The 18,383-nt window shown below is 48.9% G+C and overlaps 2 protein-coding genes across 42 annotated transcripts in view; one reads left to right on the forward strand and one right to left on the reverse strand.

The window, feature by feature from the left end:
• Positions 1 to 11,659, forward strand: part of SDCCAG8 (SHH signaling and ciliogenesis regulator SDCCAG8) — a 270,085-nt gene extending 258,426 nt beyond the window's left edge. For 27 of the 35 annotated variants that reach the window (XR_007909721.2, XM_051820787.2, XM_051820789.2 and 24 more), the window contains 2 exons: positions 1,074 to 1,194; positions 11,321 to 11,659. Coding sequence is in view for 27 of the 35 variants with exons in the window: in XM_051820787.2 (XP_051676747.1) it covers positions 1,074 to 1,194; positions 11,321 to 11,350 (151 nt within the window). In the remaining 8 variants the exon portion in view is untranslated. The remainder of the gene's footprint in view (positions 1 to 1,073; positions 1,195 to 11,320) is intronic. The other 8 variants (XR_007909718.2, XR_007909716.2, XR_007909720.2 and 5 more) reach the window with 2 other exon arrangements.
• The window catches only part of AKT3 (AKT serine/threonine kinase 3), a 307,020-nt gene continuing 299,923 nt past the window's right edge, over positions 11,287 to 18,383 (reverse strand). For 6 of the 7 annotated variants that reach the window (XM_070055614.1, XM_051820802.2, XM_051820800.2 and 3 more), the window contains one exon: positions 11,287 to 16,802. In XM_070055614.1, the coding sequence (XP_069911715.1) occupies positions 16,717 to 16,802 (86 nt within the window). In that variant the 3' untranslated portion in view covers positions 11,287 to 16,716. The remainder of the gene's footprint in view (positions 16,803 to 18,383) is intronic. The other variant, XR_007909725.2, reaches the window with a different exon arrangement.

An 18,383-nucleotide genomic window follows, 5' to 3' on the forward strand; every position in this document is an offset into this window, starting at 1 on the left:
AGCAGGCTGGGGGGCGAAGAAAAGTGAACTTCCCAGAGGAGTCTGCGGAGAGTGTTAGAAAGGTAGTAGAGTGCAGCCGAGTTTCCCACGAGGCAGCGTCGCCTGCACTGGGATGCCGCGTGGCTTTTGGTTAAGCCAACCTACCCCAACCCTATAAGCCCAAATTGTACAGCTGTGCTCTGCGCCCACCGGAAGCGCCTGCCCTGGCCAGCGTCTGCAGAACTGGTGGCTGCAGAGTCTGATGCTGTAGTCTGCAGTTTGAAATACACTTTGAGCTTTGGCAATCCTTGTGAAAATACAAGTAAACTTCTCGTGCTTATGAGCGAGGATGGGGACGGGGGGGGGGGGGGGAAGGGAGGAGCAGGGGGCAGGGCACACATCGGACCACTTTCCAGAACAGTTCTGAGTGGTTCGACTTTGAACTTAACCCAAAGCCTGCGTTTCCACGGCGAGTGTGCTGCTGGCTGTAGGGAGCCGTCTGTGGACACATGAGGCTAATAGGCTGAATTAGCAAGTCTGGAGGGGAGAGCCCATCAGCAGAATGACAAATTTAGGGTCTTTAAAGACATCTGGTCAGCGATGCCGGCGCTCGTGATGGAGTGATTAATAATGGAAAACCCTTAATTCAGTGTTTCTGCGTCCCTCGCCCACTCCCCAGCCAGGGCCGGCCGTCTGCCTAGCCTGCCAGAGATGTTTCCAGCTAAACAATGGAGCCATTTAGGCCTCTCGCCTTTGACCTCTGCTTGTGAGTTTAGGGTTTCAGTTTTTCTTCTACTTCCCCGAGTTATCTCTGTGTTTTTCTAATTGGCGGTATCTTCAGAAAGCTCCAGTTCCCTTGCACATCTGATAACAGTGCCATTCAGCTAAGCAGATGCTCACCAAGGGCCACCGCTAGCCAGCGCCTGGCACCTCAGGGTCACCTTGGACTTCAGGTCATGGTTCAGTATCGGGACCTTCCCTCGCATACACTGAACGGTGGAGCCTGCTGAAAGGGCTGCCATCTGCCAGTTCCCCCTCTGTCCGCTGAAGCCCCCACCTCTCAGGCCCGTCTCTAATTCTGGATTTTTCTGCAGGCTCAGGCAGCTGGACAGGCACGGCCAGGCCACAGCCCAGCTAGTGCAGCTGCTCAAGAAGCAGAACCAGCTTCTCCTGGAGAGACAGAGCCTGTCAGAAGTGGAGCGGCTGCGAACCCAGGTACCTTGCGCTTCCCAGCGTGGGGGTGGGAGTCCTGCGGCTGGCCAGCAGAGAACACACGGGGGCTTGTAGATCGGTCTTTGTCACTGTCTTTTTTTTTAATTTATTTTAGATCTGCATCTTGAGCAGGCTAAAATTCCAACTGACCACGCTGGGCAGCTCATAAGCTAGGAGGGCAATCCCAGATTGTGTGCGGCCTGGTGGGGGACGTAGATATGTGCGCCGTAGCCCGCCCTCATAAAGGAGCTAAACTCTGTGCAGGTGGCCTGAACCCGCACCAGGTGCTGAGCGCATCCTACAGAGAACACGGCGGAGGGTGTGAGAAGAGGGGGAGCAGGACTGAAGTGGTCAGGATGGACTTCTTGCAGGACGATGGCCTAGAGCTACCCCTGAAGCATGCGTGTGGTTTGAACTGGTTGAGGAAGGAGGTGTTCCCGATTAGGAAAGTCACCTTGTCTTGAATCAGCTGGTGGTGATGGGGCTGGTGCTCTGAACGCATGCAGAGGACCTGGCAGTGTTACCCACGGGCCATGCATTCTCTCTACCCTTGAACAAGTCACCACAACTAACATTATCCTCTCCACTTTACAGATAGGAAAGGCGAGGCTCACACAAGGGCAAGTAGGGACATGGCGGGTGGAACCTAAGTCAGATTCCGTGAGCCAGGACTTGACCCGTCCAGGTTAAATATGGGGCCAGCAGCAGGGATAGTAAGAGAGGGCAAGTGTCCAGGTGAGTTTGGAGAATGAACTGGAATCTCTTTCTAAATGGCTTCTCCCTGTCAGAGAAGTTGTGCGTTTTGCCCCATCAAGCAATTTGTTAGGATAATGAGGTGGTCCGTAGGCTGGCTGTGGGCTTGCCTTTAATTAGGATTGCACCCAGGTGCTCCGTGAGTGCCCTGGGGATTTCACTCAGTAAGAGCCTGGAGTGATTAACGGGGAAAATGCATCTGGAAATAAAAATGGGGAGGGATCTTCTTGTCCTGTCAAAATGCCCGTGTGCTGAAGCGCTAGGAGGAGTTTGTCAGTGCTGACTGCCCCCCCCCCCACCAGCTCGGCCCACCACTCAGCCCTCTTGCCTCCGCACAGCACTTGTTCAGCCACAGATCGTGAGCACAACTGGATGCCCATCACTGAGCTAGGGCTGCAGAGGCAAACACGCCTCTGCTGTTGTCGGCAGGTGCAGGCAGCTGCCCCGAGTCTGGGCCCATGCTGCACTACGCACACACCAAGGCAGGAACCTGCATTTTTTAACAAGATACTACAGGTTCTGGAGGACAGTATATTTTGAGAGCCTCTGAAGTGTTTGGAGCCAGAATGGAGAGAATGATCCCGGACGGGCACTGTCACTTAAGCCTCTTGTGAGCTTCAGTCTTCCTATCTACATGGTGGGCGTTGTGCCTGCCTAACTCGGGGAGATTGGAGGTGTTAAGTGGGTGCAGCTGTGAGGTGCTCATCAGGTTTTCATGGTAGGCTAAAGCAGCATCTGGGCCTCCGCCCGCCTTCCCTATTCTTGAGAGGACTTGGGAAGTGATCTTTCAGGGAGAAACCCGGGGAAGGCAGAGGCCCTGCGGAGCCAGCCAGCAGTGACGGGACCAGCGAGCTTCAGCCCTCTGTCTCCTGCTTCCTGGATATGCGCAGTGCCTAATCTCAGCCTCCCCCTAAGCTGCCCGCTCAGGCCAGAATCCAGCTCTCTGGATGGGGTTTTGGATCACCCAGACTGTGCCAGCTTTGGGCCTGGCCAGCCAAAGGTCCAGGTCACAGAGCCCACAGGTTCCCTAGGGAGGTGATGAGGCTCCTGTCCTCTCTGACAAAGGAGCATGACCCATGACATGAGTGGATCTTTGGTTTCTAAGAGCCAAGAGCCACGGATTTCAGAGCCGGGTGGAGGGAAGCTTTAGGAGGTCAGAGCACATAACCATTTTCTCTGGATTCTGGACCACATCCTTGCAACGCAGGCCTTGCCTCCTAACTCCCCATCTGCGTAGTCTACAGCACACTCAGAGCTTAACACAGAGCACTGATGCTTAGAAGTCTCTTCCAGGACTTTAAAAATCTGGTAATTGCCAACTCAATTGCAAAATCTTCACAAGATGCATTTTTTAAAAACCCCTCAAACCAAAAACCAAAAGTGTTGCAGGTCTGTTCCCTTGCCTGAAGCAACAAGTGGTTTGCCCATCCTCCTGTGCTATCTGATACTGGCCCATCTGGCCCCACTGGAAAGAGACCTTTTAGATTGAGATGCTACCCTTGAAGTTATTTTAGTGTAAATGGGACAAAAGAAACTTGGTAGTGGGAAATGTTGGCTTTCAGTAGCAAATGCTAGTGGTCAAAGAGGAGGAGGGGCCCAGTGTTGTGAAGTCTCTGCTGAAGGCCCAAACCTAGAGCCTGTTTTTGCCCACGCATCGCTTTAGCCTCCCCACAGGGCACAGGGGTTGTCTGTGGACTAGGGATGCTTTTTTTTTTTTGCCATGGAATAAACTTGAATTCTAAGTTGGGGTTAACATTGTCACTGGCAGTGGCTGGCTTGCCTCGATGCCTTTTCACCAACAGAGTAATGAATTATAGATGAGATACAGGGAAGTAGGGGTAGTAGAGCAAGAGTTTATTGAAGTAATCCCAAGTAGAGAGCACGAGGCACTCTTTCTTCCTGGTCTGGAGCTTTTATCCCTAAAATATGAGGCACATTGACTGGTGATGTGGCTATGACGCTCATGGTTGGCATTTGTGATCGACATTTGGGAGTTGCATACCTTTGTACTCGGCACATGTGGCTGCAGCTGGACTTTGCTGGGTTGACTGTGCTCCCATTGTACCGGGATATCCCTAGGGGTCGGGAACCTTTTATCTGCCAAGGGACATCTGGATGTTTATAACAATCATCAGCTTAAACAGTAGCCTGCTCTATATTTGCTGAATTTTGATTCCCACCTCTGGTCCTTTGGCAGGGCCAGGCCAAATGATCTCGAGGGCTTTAGATGACCTTGATGGTCCCCACCCCTCCAACCACAAGTTAAATTGCAAAATGAGTGATCTGTGGTGGGCTCTGGTGGAGAGCAGAGGCCTTGGTTTCCCTGTAGAGGAGGGTCTTGCGGCCCCTCCCCTGTCACCCATGTGTAATTCTCTCTCTGACTAAGTGAGCCTGGAGGTGAGTCGGCGGCTGTTTGCCCCCTAAACGAGTATCTGGGAGGATGCAGCCCTCTCGTCCCCCAGCCACTCTCTGGCCTCCTGGGGGTTTTGTGGCCCCAGTGCCTAGGCAGCCGACTGTTAGAGCAGCTTCCATCTCTGCTTTAGCCAAAGGCATCTGCTTTCTTAGCCTGGACAGATTCCGCATAATAATTTTACAAGTCAAACTCTAAAAATCTACCCATGCAGAACCCAAAAGAGTGGCTATTTTCTGGCACGGGCAGCTGTTCTGAAGCTGAGTCACATCCCCCTGACTCACTCACGCCTGTGTCCCGAGCCCACTGCCCTGTAGCAGATGGGGGGGAGGGGGCTGGGGCTGGGGCTGGGGCTGGGGCTTGGCCTGTGGCCCCTGACAGGAAACATCTAGCTTGTTCAGAGGCCTGATTACTTTCAATTGTTTCTGCTTAAATTCTGAAACAGATGCACACGTGTCTAGCAGAGGGAGCCAGCCATGGCTACAGCCATACCCTGGTGACTCCTGGGCCATAACTCCCATGTGGCCCCGGCCCACTGAGCTGTGGTGTAGTGAGCCAGACTGCGTGGGGCAGGGCTCCGGGCACTGACCTCTCGGCTCGAGGCTGGTTTTCTTGGCTTGTTCTTAGTTTAGGAGTGGAAACTGGCTTTTATTAATATTATGCCATTTCTAGGGGGAAAAAACTTGGCGGAAATGTCTTTTAAAATGTTATAAAATGATGAACCTGTTCCTATGGAGATAGAGAGATGCGGAGGCCCCGATCCAGCCTTACCCCTAACACAGCTCCTGCTCTTCTGCGCAGGTACACTGAGGCTTGCCAGCCAGCCAGCCCTGCACGCTCGTCTCTTCTGAGGCAGACCCTGGCTGGGGGAGGCTAAAGCCTTGGTACAGGGGTGACATCTGGGCTGAAAGACACTGGTCTTAGGGTGGGCAAGGCCTGACAGCTTGAGCAGGGTCAGGGTCAGGGGGACTGCAGCCCAGAGCCTGGGGGTTGAACATCTGGCCAGGAAGGCTGGAGCCAGCTGGTAAGGAAATAGACTGGTCTGTGGGGGAGAGTGGCATCTGGGAGAGAGACAAACTGTGGGTGCACGTGGAGGTCCACGTGGACATCAGGAAGTGGGATGTGTTTATATGTGGACTCGATAGTGATGATGGCTTCAGCTGGCTTGCGTTTGTGGAGAGCTGTCACCCTCAATAGGCTGAGTGGTTCAACCGTCCTCAGGGTTCAGTCTGGGGAGTGACTTCTTTTAGTCCCTTCCTATGAGTCATTTACAGTTTAGAAAACAGAGTCTGAAACTGACTTGTCGGTGGTGAATCAGCTGGCCCTGTGACTTTTACGCATTCTTGGCAGCAGATTCACTTTCTAATTTGATTTGTACTTGTGCACGGATCCAGCAGCATATGTGATTATATCAGGATCATCGAGATTATCTCATTACACCAGGGGACTCGTAGACTAGAGCCGCGAACGCGCACGGGAAGCAGAGGTGCAGGTGCTGCTCAAGGCAGGAAGGGATGGACCAGGAACAAGGCGGGAGGAGGCGGGCCCAGGACGGGCAGCTCTGGTTGCAGCGGCTTGGCTTAGGGGTGCCTGCAGCAATAAGTCTGTGCGGGTGGCCCACGTAGAGACTCAGAAGTGGTCACCTTGTTTGCCATGATCCTTCCGGACCCCTGGGGGCTTCACCCCGCTGACTTAAGAGCTCCCACCAAGTTAGCTACCTGCAAGACAGATGGTGCTTGAATAGAACAGCAAATACACTGAATAAAATACATTAGAAGGCCTCCTCCTGAACCAAGATTTTTTTGGAAAGAATTCTAAATAGATGAAAACAAACAATTTGATTTCAACCAAATTGTTGTTTTTTTGTTTTTATCCTGATTTTCACCCGAATTGTCAGTCTCAAAAATAAACACTGATACATTCCCAGAAAATATTTTTCAAATAAAAACTGACTCTGTTAAAGTTTGCCCTGATTCTTTCAAAACTGTGTACAAGACACTGTCAACCAAAGTGACTTGCATATTTTTTTAAACAAACTTGAACATATGCAGCTAAAATGTCATTAACTCCCTGCTGCCTGGGTGTTTTTCGGGCCTGACATAAGACCCCGGGTGTTGCGCTTCTACCAGAAGGCTCCTGTGACCCTCAGAGAAACTTGCTTGCATCACTCCGCAGCATAGGTTAACTTCCTGTTTTGTTTTTTGTTTTAACTGAGTGCCCTGCGTTGTGATTAATATTGAAAAGCACACAGGACTTCATTTAAGCCAGACTTGCTGTTCTGCTAACAGTTCACTTTGTCCAAGACTGAATACTTTCTGAATAAGAATCATGGAAGAAAACTAAGTTGAATTTTATATTGCTTCAGATAGACGCGCTCCACTTAGTGCTTCCTGAGTCAGACAGTACATTTTGCAATATAAATTCACAATCGAGATTTTAAAGGGAGCTAAATATTTTAATCCAATTAGACAAGTGAACAAAACACTGAATATTACATGTAGTGTAGATAAGTGGTTCTTGCCTTTAAAAGACTGTAATTCCGTCACATTACAACCCCAAATGTCAATGTTGTCTTTATTTTTAACGCTTTCAAACACGAGGCAGCCAGAGGCTCTACTCTCTGCTGTTGGTGACACTGTCTGTCCTTTGGGAATTCTCAAAATCTATTTACCATGGAGACATGGTTCATATAAAACAGACACCTGCCCACGGGCAGAGGACCTTCTCTTGACTCGTGGGACTCGGCTAAGATTCCAGGCTCGGGTCCCTTGGTTACAGAAGGAACGCTCCTGTCTGAGTGAGCTCCGAGGTGGCGCCACACACGCCGGACCCCCTGTCCCTGGCCTGCCAGGGGGATGCCTCCTGGTCACATGGCAGATGCCAAGCCCGGCTTGGAGACGCTGCTTCCCGTGTAGCCCTTTCTCACCTACGGGGCAGCCTCGCCCTGTGTCTGCCTTTTCATTTCTCTAGCTTCTATGGCTCTGTTCCCTTCTGGGAGCTGAGGGGTAGCAAGGCCAGGCCCAGGGTCCGGGGACCAGGCTTTGAGCTCTGGCTGCTGCAGGGCTTGTTGTCCTGATGGGCGGAGCCGGGCAGCTAGGAGGGAAGAATGAATCGCTGGCCCGCGGTGACCTCGCCATGAACTCCTGCCCCACTTAGCAGCTGGCAACGGCCAGATTCCCACAGCAGCTCTGCCAGAGGAGGAGCCGGGGACAGGGACGATGCCCCGGGGCGAGAGCGTCCTCTGGAGCTGGGGAGAGGCGGGGCAGAGCGCTGCTGTGTCTCGGTGGAGCGCCACTGCCCCCGCCAGGGGAGCATCCTAGCTCTGGGGCCACAGTTCTTCCGAGCCCCGTGAGGGCACCCTCTCTGGGCACCTGTGACCACTGGGGGTTCCTGGGGCTGTTTTCTCCAGGTTGCCTTCCAAATTTGACTTCTTAGTGTCACGAATCTCAAACCTGGCTGCTCCGGCGTGCGCTCACAGCCTGGCGCACAACCGCCAGGGTTGCCTAGAGGCTGGCAGGGTGACGATGGCAAACCTCAGCTCCGGGCCACTCCAGACCGACTTGTTCGCTTCCTCTGCACTTGGCTTCTGGCAAAACGAACAAAAGCCAGTTTCTCTTTAACAGGGAGTTCCTCACGTTCCCCGGAGCCCAGCACAAACGGTTCTGAATCTAGCAGGGTTCCCGGCTCTCGGAAGGCTTGGAGGGGCACTGGAGACAAGAAGTGCTCATGCTGTACACACAGGAAGGCCTGGTGAAGTGACACGGAGGGCTGGGCAAGGAACTTGATCTTGAGAGACCTGGGCTCTGCGCTGTATGGAAGGGGCTGGGTAGCCTGGTGGGTAGGGGGAGAAGGCCCTTGCTGAGAAAGTTGCTGGGCAGCAGGCTCGCTCCCAGGATGCGAGGAGGAGTTGCAGGGGGGGTTCCCGGAGCTCTGGCCTCGGGCCAGGCAAGGAGAGGCATGTGCCTGGGAACCACCGAGGGCCGGAGGGCCGTGAGGGCGAGAGGGAGGAGGCTGCCTCTGCAGGGGCTGCCAGGGGCTGGGTGCAGATACCGAGAAGAGAAACAAATGGAAGCAGCACGGGCCTGAGGCTATGGGCAGGGAGCTCAGAGCAGGACAAGGTGCAACCTTGGTCTCCCCGGCCCTGCCTGCCTGGGAACAAAGGCGCTGAGGCGGACCCCCCACCGCGTGGTTGCCTGGGGAACAATTCAGGTCACCCGAGCAACTCATTTGTTCAACTGGAACTTAAAGTCAAACTTGAGAAATAAATTAGGCACAAAAGTCAGGGGTTTGTGGAGAGCAGGCTGTGAGGAGTGAAAATGAGAGCAGACAATGGGTGAGCGGCGGCGTGCTCGCGGAGGGGGTGTTTGAGAACAGCAGCTGCCGGGGCGCCGGTCAGCTGCCCCTCCCTGAGCTGCCCCTCCCTGCGACGCAGAACCAGCCCCCTGAGCGGGGGCGGGGGGGGGGCGGTGGCTGAGGGCACAGCGGCAGGTGGGGCACACCAGGCCCACGAGCGCTGATGCCTCAGAGCAGGTGAGCCATGCTCTATCTCTGGGCACACCTAGGGGAGCAGAGTGGGGAAGCCCTGAGAAATGTGCCTTACTACAGACTGGGCCCAAGGGGGCGCTGGCTGTCACGGCACGAGCCGATCTGAGGGGAGAGGGTGGGTTGCCCTCCATTTGTTGCTGTTCCTCAAATAGGTACAGCTCAGGGCCCCACAGAAGTGGGGGGTCACTGGTTTCAGCAGAGTGGTCTGAGTCTGAAGATAAATTACAGGCACGATGCGGCTCAAAGCCAGTTGCTTGGTGCTTGATTAAAAACAAAACAAAAAAACTGCAGCACCTCTTAGTTCCAGTTCAGGTCTGTATTCTGAATCATGGGTGTACAGGTCGGGTATCTTTTCTACCAAGGTTCAGCCTGAGACTTCGTTTCATGTCTGCCTGTTGTGCTCTATGCTTGTCTTGTACTCGAGGTCACAGGAGAATGGGAGACCCCATCTCGGGAGCATTCAGGCTGCCAGCACTCGGCAGGCAAGGGGAGCCATTTGGTGGCTCGGCCCTGGGCCAGCCCAGGTGGGAGTAAGAGGCAAGCAGGTGAGTTCTACATGGAGCTCATGTGTTTGATGGTCACATCAAGTGGGCAGCAGCCTGAGGACCCAAGGGGTCCCATTTGCCATGGGCAGGTTCTAGCACAGTGGACTGGTGCATGTCCGGCATGGGGCTGAGAAACCTGGGCATGGGGCACTGAGTGAGTACTAGGATGTCAAACAAAGGTTGAACTTGGGGCTTTTCATCAAAAACTGCCAAGGATGGCAAGAGCCGATCTGCTGTGGGGAGACAGTGGGTTGCCTTCCATTTGTTCTCTTCGCTCGGGAAGGGCCCAGAGAGCAGGTGCACCTGTGTGCTCTAAGGCAGGCCTCCATCTCCGCCCAGCCCTGACGGCTGTACTGATCATGCCACAAGTTGACTTGGTGCCAAGGGCGCCTCCCGCAGTAGCCCCCACGTGTACAGTGTGGGGTTGGGCCGTGCCCACAGTATTCCAATTACCCTGTGCTGAAACCATTTCAACACGGACTTCCCCATTCAAGCTTCCTCAGCAGTCTCACACTGTGGGATCTAGTTGAAATGGAACTGAAACCTTGTTTTTTAAAATGAAAAAGGCAACAGGCCTTGGAACTTAGCAGCTAAATCCCCACATTGCCTATCAGAGTACCTGGGGCCCCCGGCTCCTCAACTGCAGCTTCCTGCTAATGCAGACCCTGGGAGGCAGTAGGTGATGAGTCAAGTAACTGGGTTCTGTGCAGGTCATGGGAGACCTGGGCTGAGTTCCGGGTTCCTGACTGCGGCCCCAACCAGACCACTGAGAGCATTTGGGGGAGTGAGCCAACAGATGGCAGCTTTCTCTCTCAGATAAGGGTTTTAGGTGTTTTGGTTTTTTTGTTTGTTTTAAAGGCAACACACTTATCTTCATGCTTTCTTTTGTGTGAATTTTGACTTCAACTTCAGTTTCACTCATGGTCCTGGCATGGAAATCCCCAGCTAGCCATGGCGTAAGCGGTGTTGACAAGAGCCCCTTGTTCTTCTAGTGCAGGGAACCATGCTGGGCTGTGTCAACGCCCATGTTTTTCTTGAAAGTGGTTCCCAGCGAGGGAACCACTGCATTGTGTTCCTCATCTGTTTTTGTGAAAACTGGGATTTGGAAAATACCACCTTGGCGCTCTCCTGCACTGGAGGCTTGTGTTGTCCAAGAGGGACTGGAACGCCTTGTGGAACGTCACTTCCTCCTGGTGTTTAAACTCATCAGAACAGCCACAGCAGCAGAGGCTGACTTCTGGTTCTGCCCCCAGCCCAATCTGCATGAAATAGTTTTGCAACCTTTTTAAATAAGAGACCACAGCACACCAAATTCCCTCTCCTGGCATGGCCCAGGTTTCCATGTGAAAATGTCATTTCCTAATGGCACGCTATGATGAACCGTGCACAGCGGAGAGTCTGGGTTTCAGTTCAGTTGACACTCTGTCTAGAAATCTCTTACCCCTTGTTTTCCTTCTTTTATGTACCATAATGTCAGCTGACTTTTCAGTAAACCGATTCTAGCACAAGTTAGTGTCTCCTTTCCTGGACAGGGGAAGAGAGAAACGGCTCTTTGGCCACGTTCCCACATCAGATTGCCCGGATTTCAGAGGCACATGGATGTGTGAGGACAGGTGGTTTTCAGATTCTAAGCCCTGACACAAAATCATTAACCTCATATTCGTCCTAGATGAGAGCTTTGATCTAGGGTTAAAAACGAGATACAATGTTCAGTTCCATGTTAGTTATGTATCATTTCCCCATTTAAAGCAAAAGAAATGTTTTTCTCCAAAAATTTTTAAAGTCATAAAAGGTGACTAAACCAGCAAATGAGATCAAGACAAATCACATTGAAGAACATGATCTATTTAAACTTACTTTTTATTATTTTTTCCAGTTACCCAGCATGCCACAATCTGATTGCTGACCTGGATGAAACAGAGTGAAATAAATGATTTACAAAGAGGTATTTACAGTCATCCGATTGGTTCTTAGTATGCCACAACGCACCACGACCTTCCCGGGGTGACGCCGCCTCGGACTCGAGCGGGCTGGTCCTCACTGCCAGGTTTGTTGGCCCTGTCCTAAGAGAGGGAGAGAGCTGAAGTGACACTAGCGGAGGAGAGCGCCTGGTGTGTTTCCAGAAAAGGCTTGACGTGATGCGTCCTGAACCTGCACATGTGTATGAAATGTGATACACATGGATTTCAGTAAATGAACTTTTTAAAGACTTGAATCATGATGTTTCCTTTTTGCCTTGTAGTGATGAACAAAACGCACCCCAAAGGCACATTTTCCCGAGGCCAGAGTGTATAGGACCAAACTTTTTCCTTGCCATTCACTTTTCTTCCTTTTTTGTGATCTGTGTATCATTCTTCACCTTTATTTGCCTTTAATTAGCATCCTGCCAGACTCCATTATTATTCCTCATCCTCGTCTGTGCGCAATCAGGAGACACCAGGAAGCACTATGTACTATTCTTTCCATTCTGTTCACACAGACTGACAGTAAAGCATCTTTGGCTTGATGGCGTCAGGTTTTTTTTTCCTTGATAATGCAGTATTTGAGAGAAGCCTAAAAACATACTTAGTGAAATTAGAAAATTTACGTAGAGTTTATCAAATATCTGTACACAGATCATTATTTTAATCTAAAATAGTATTTCTACTATACACAGTTAAGCCCTCACATGCTTAAAGTAATAAACATGATGGATGCTGAAATTTTTGCATTGTGTTTGAGGATGACAATGAAACCCTAAAGGCAAGGCTGTGGTTGGAACAAGTCCCCGACCTCAGGCGGTTCTCCCTAGCCAGCAAGCCGCCGCCACCACCAGTCATCATCATCATCTCAACACAGATCCGATGTGACCATATGTTCAGCCTTGCCTCTCGGAATCGATGAGGATCAGTGGCATGAGACACACACAGAGAACACTTGAGTCTCTCGAGTATGTAAAAGGTTCAAGCCTGAAATAGTAGAACTTCTATTCCGATTCAGAAGTTTCTCATTTCATCCAATGTGCTAGACATGAAGGCTGTCACAGAAGATATTTTAATTGTCCTTGGTTCTCTTTTAGGTATACTGTGAATACATTATACAATATTCTAAAAATAGCACCTTTAAGGAATTATAGAGGTTACTTTATTTTAGCCTCCTGGATCTGTCACCCCCAGTGGTTCTGAGAGAAGAACACAAGTAAGAATGCCCTCAAATTTGGCTGTGTGACAGAGACAGGCGTGCCTGACTGACTCTGGTCCCCAAAGCCATTCCTCACACTGATTTAGCCACAGGGGCAAAGGAAGGCAAGTTTCTATGATAGCTTTTCTGAGGTAAAATCCAAGACAAGCCCCATCCAAAAGGAGTCAACAGAAATCACACTGTAGGCCAGCCATCCTACCCCTCCGTAACCCATGTCTGAGTTTGTGAATGGGCTATGAAGTGTTAGAAATACACTTGTAGAGAGGAAGTGTGCAGAGCAGTACATTCTCAGGAAGACATTAATGATGAGCTACATTCCTTAAGAAGCCTGGGTTCAAACCATTTGTTATGAAGATTAAGGTCTGGAGTGAGCCCTACTGCATCCCTTGCTCACAGAGCTGTCTCATACCCAGTGTTAAGGGGGCTGGTAGCCCCCCCTCTGGAAGCAGCCCTTCCTCAAAGTTTATACAGTTGCACTACTGCCATTTTACTGAAGTAAAATAGTCTCGTGTGTTTTGAGCTACAAGGAATTCACGTGTTTTCCTGTCACATCGTATACGGGGTACATTATTACCAGGTGGGAGCTATTAAAAATTTCTTTTCCAGAAAGGAAGATTCAGTTTTCTGTGATTACAGAACCACATCCAACAACAATAAACAGAGAAGTAGCAGATTGACATAGTGCTTTATTTAAGCTGTCTGTACGAAGGAAAATAATGTGCATCCCTATCATATACGTGTAAAAATACTAAGGATGTACAGTGTACAAAAACAGTTTCTTGTAGTTATTTCACATCCTTGTGGGTCATATACTTAAGGAAATAAACAGTTTTAGTATGACCAACAGTAATAGTAATACAGTTTCTTGGGTTCATAGTTGCTTCTGCTTAAAATCCTTAACCAGATAACTAGATCTTGCGCGGATCTAAGGAAAGAACTAGCAAGGTCAAGAAATGTCACAAACTATAAAGCTACAGGGAGGTAATTCAATTACCAATTTAGAAGTTTTCTTTTTTATTTAAATAAATACTTTACATTTCATGCTTGCCTGTAATGCACTACCAGGAGCAAGATAAGGAAATTCTACTGTAGACAGTACAAACAGTAGCAGCAAAGTGTGTACATTGAGGTGTAATATATAGACCCTGCAGTTAGTAAGGAAGGCCCTTACTATTGTACTCTAGGAGAAGCAAGTGGCCCCTGCATGAACAGTCAGCTTTAAGAAGCCGGAAATCAGTATGGGAAATGGAAAACAATACTGGAATAATGCTATGTAATTAGTGTATAGAAAGCAAAGCCATTAGCAACTCTGCCAACAATCCCAGCAGAAATGGCCAATTTCCTCCAAGATGGCTATGTATCTGACAAGAGGTTCAAACTGCATGATGGTTAGTGCGAGCCGGAGCCTGCACAGTCTGAACTCTGTTCTGACAGGATGATTTCAGGTTTCAGATCTTCTACCTGCCAGGATCCCAAACTACAGCTACGGGCAACACAAGGGAAGTTTTAGTAATCTCCCTCTACATACATTTCTGTTCCTCTGTTATTCCTCCATGCCAGCTGAGATCTGGAGTGAAAATCGGGGAGTCCCAAGAAGAAAGACACTAACAGAATCTGAGGGTTGAGTAAGTGAACCCCAGGTGTGACTGAAAGCCAGCTGTGGGTAGCAGCCAGCCTGGAGCACTGTCATTCATCTTCAGGAAGTATCCTTGGCCAAGGTCATGGAAATCAACTTGAGATTTAGGGGGAAAAAAACAAAACCACAGGAAGCTATGAGCTTTAGTGTCGCGGTTTCCCTCTGAAGGAATAAATGCTCCGAACATCAGCCAGTCTCACTTTCCTTCTCTTCTTCTCACCTGTTTCCTTCTTATATGATGGGTGCAAGACAACTTAAAGGACAAACCTTCAAGCCTACTTTCTTGTCAATGTGAAACATTCAACATAATTCCATACTGGGGGGAAAAAAGGTCAAGCTAAATGTGTAAGAGTGAACTACCATTTACTGTAGCTTCCTACTCAATACCAAGGATGAACTCTACTTAGGTAGAAATATGAAAAATTATAAAACCTATGTCTGAATATGTCTTAGCTGCCTTAGTAAAATGCCCTTTAATCCCCCATCAGTGCCAGAGGCCCACCCACCGCCAGCAGTGGTTTCAGAGCTGTAAAGCCACACTTCTAGCGTCAAGAGGCTAAGACATCTGCATTGTGAATCTGATTCATCCTACTGAGAGAGTCACTTGCTCTTGCATGCAACGCAATCATAACACTGTGTCACGCTGTAGTCTTCCGTTTGGGAGCTGTCAGATTAACTGAAGTACATCTCCATGATCACTCCATGGAGTGGGGTGGCCTCCTGCTTGCCACAGGAATGCCCCCAGCCCCTTGGACTTCACAGGCTGCTTTGGAAAATGTCAGCTCCTAGCACCAAAGGGTTGAATCTGAAGATCATCATTAATGAAGGAGAAAGATGAGGTTTGCATACATGTCCCCTTTCAGTGAGAAATGTTGGAATCTGGGGACATGAATATATACAGAAAAAGAAAAGCTGGAGGTGTTGTTTTGTTTTGTTTTCCCTGATGGCTTAATTGAGTGATAAATGTACCATGATCAGAATAAACACAACAGGTTCTAATCCTTTACTGCCTACTTAGTGAATATTCAAGATGTGTTCATTTTGCCAAGGAAAGTTCATTTCTTATCATTCAGGTCTTAATTTTCTCCATTGCATTATGTTGCCAGGCCATCATAACACTTCAGTTCTTCAGTGAGTAATCATCAAGATCTACTTGTTTCATTAACCCCTTGGCATGGATTTTCTAATTTTCAGCACCCAGGGGTCAAATGATAGCATCTCTTCTCCCAAAGACCAATTCTAACCAATATGTAACTTCAGAGCCATATCATTTTCTTTAAACACTGGAGAAAAAGTGCATTTGATTCTCATTGGCATGTACATTCCTTGCACATGGGTCAAAAGAAACTGCAGTAAGTCTATTTTATATAAGTTGGAGCTGCATTTGCTAACATGACATACAATTCTCATCACTAAAAAATAAATACTACTGCAATATAAACAAAATCATAAAAGGACATTCAAAGTTTTAACGTTTGAGAAAAGACTAATTCACGTAGAACTGAAAGTAAAAAATGAAAACTAGTAAGGCAAACACTGTTTACCTTGGTGAACAAATTTTGGTGAGAAGCAGGATCACTGTATCTGTCTACATTCTTCAGCCATCAGAGGTGATAATTATCAAGAAGGGAAAAAGGTTTCCAAGCACAGGGGAAAAAATGCTCTCTGGCGCAAACTGTATCCTAAGACCCTTTACATGACTCTGCGTAAATACCTTCATCTCTCGGTGCAGCAATGTTCATCTGCCCATGATTGCCCGTGAAGTCTGGATGTCCACGTGTGATACTGGGCTTCCTCTGCAGTGTCCGACAAGAATTAAAAAAAAAAAAATAGCATCTGTGTCTCAGCAGTTGTTCATCCTTCCCTCAGTGCTTCCTGCGAGTCCCAGCCCGGTCTCAGTGATGCAGCACCTACGGTGTGCATTCATCTGATGTGCGCTCCACAAGCTCTCCACCTGCACATCACCACCCTTCCACAGGTGCTTGCTCGGAATTACAAACTAATTCTTCTTAGTCTAATTAGTTTTTGATTTATCTTCTAGAAAGTTAAAAAAATGTACCTAAATCAGCGTATCTCATTTAGCCTTCACTGTTAGGGGAAAAACAAAAACTAAAAGATAAAAGATGACGACTGGTGCACAAATGAACATGGTGGGCTCATGACTTCCAAAGATTGTAAAATTACTTCTTAAAGTTGCTATAATATTAAGACAATAGCAGCAACAGCATGAGACCTTAGACTGAGATACAATTTCATGCAAAAACAAAAACTGGAGTGTGTTTGCGTCTATGTGTTCTCTGTGGGTGAAAGGTGGCGAGGGGTGAAGACCCTTGACCAGTCTGGGATGTCGGAAGGTGCCCCCTGCTGTCTTTAAGAGCTAGGACTGGTGGTGATGTCCGAGAATCATTTTCGGTAATAAATCTAAGATGACAGTGAAGTAGCGGAATGAAAGGAACTTATTCCCGTCCACTTGCAGAGTAGGAAAACTGAGGGAAATGCGGCCGCCTCTCATTGTCCATGCAGTCCATACCATCCTCATCATCTGTGGGCAGGAAACAGCTATTTTAATATTACATTTATGGTGCTGCAACATCATCTCTGGTCTTTCTTACCTCTAACATAAGGAAATTAAAAGAGGTGATAGCTCCCATAAACATGTTTAAAAGTTATTTTCATAAACACACATGCTATCAAGAATACTACCATAAAATCCTTTCTAAGATATCAAAATGTCAAGACTCAATCTAACTATGAAAAAAGGAATAATTTTCAATAACTTGATTTTATAAAGTCATACGTGTCAAAATTATCAAATTCAATGAATTCCACAGCATCCAAAGTATCCACTATCAAATATCTTCAAGTGCTCACATTTCTCCTTCACAGGGCACTCTGGGCGTGGCTGCAGTCACGCTTCCTGTGAAGTTTTAGTCAACATCTACCATCTGCCTTAACTCACCATTCCCCATTTTCCTATGATAGGACTTCAAACTAGAATAAACAAAGATAATGAGGAAAAGGTCTCAATATCTAAGTCCTAGTCCATCAGGAAACCAACACGGAGAAGAGACCTGAAAGGCACTGAAGAGCCTACATACAATCGGGCTGCTCCTCCTTGCAAGAATCTTTCCTGTTTTTCTGTATTTAAAAGGTCACAGATGATGACGCGTTCTCCCCCTGACTGTCCTGTGATGACAACCCTGCACTGTCAGGATGCTGTTCTGCTACGGGGCAACCATGCAGTCACTCTGTCAACACATGCCCCGTGTGTACCGGCACTGGGCTGACGTTCTGAACAACGTTCCCATAGCCCCCTAGACTCCGTCCAGTGCGGGACATACTCCACGTGCAATCTCTTCTGCTCTTCACATACTCTCATATTCTCCTGCAGTGGACTTAAGTCCTTTAAATGTACAACTTTTTCTTCAAGCCCAAGAATTCTATTTCCCCAGATTTCCGTGGGCAGTACATTACCAATCCTCTCCAGGGAGCATGGATTTCATGTCCTGGGAGAAAGACCAGAGGCCAGACCCCGCTGTGCTGTGCACCTTAACAAATGAGGGTGCTTTGCCTTCAGCTGAAGAACAAGCATTTCTCTTCTGCTCTTTTCAGGATTCTATTCTCCAGGCAGAAGTTTCTAAGAAGTGGGGCCCACTGGCATTACCCCACATCTGCGACCTCTGACGTGCGGGGTACCACCTTGTTAGGTGGGACTCACTTCATGAGGCAGCATTTCTGGCTCCCCACACCCCGCACACTGAGCTCTGAGGGCCTCTGTTGTGCAGAGCCCACCGTAACCGAAGGCAGCGTTTGTTTCCACACGGGAGCCCCCACCCCCTTACAGAATGCTGCTTCCCAACCAAGCAACCACTCCCTTTCCCATCACACGCCTTCAGCAGTGCTTCCAGCTACACTTCAGACAGCAGGAGCTGGGGGCGGCGGCGTGTCTGTTGTGGAGTCAGAGTCTAAAACTCTCTAGAGAAAAGGCAGCTGCAATCTTAATGTTCACATACTGACAGGTGCCAATCACATTTCAAAGAAACAGTTTTCCCCCACTACCAGCTTTGTTTTGCCAAGTGTTTCTGTGGAGCAAACGTGTGGCGGGCCCAGACGGCGTCGGGGA

The sequence above is a fragment of the Oryctolagus cuniculus genome, chromosome 13 (genome assembly GCF_964237555.1).
Source record: "Oryctolagus cuniculus chromosome 13, mOryCun1.1, whole genome shotgun sequence".
NCBI classification, from domain to species: Eukaryota; Metazoa; Chordata; class Mammalia; order Lagomorpha; family Leporidae; genus Oryctolagus; species Oryctolagus cuniculus.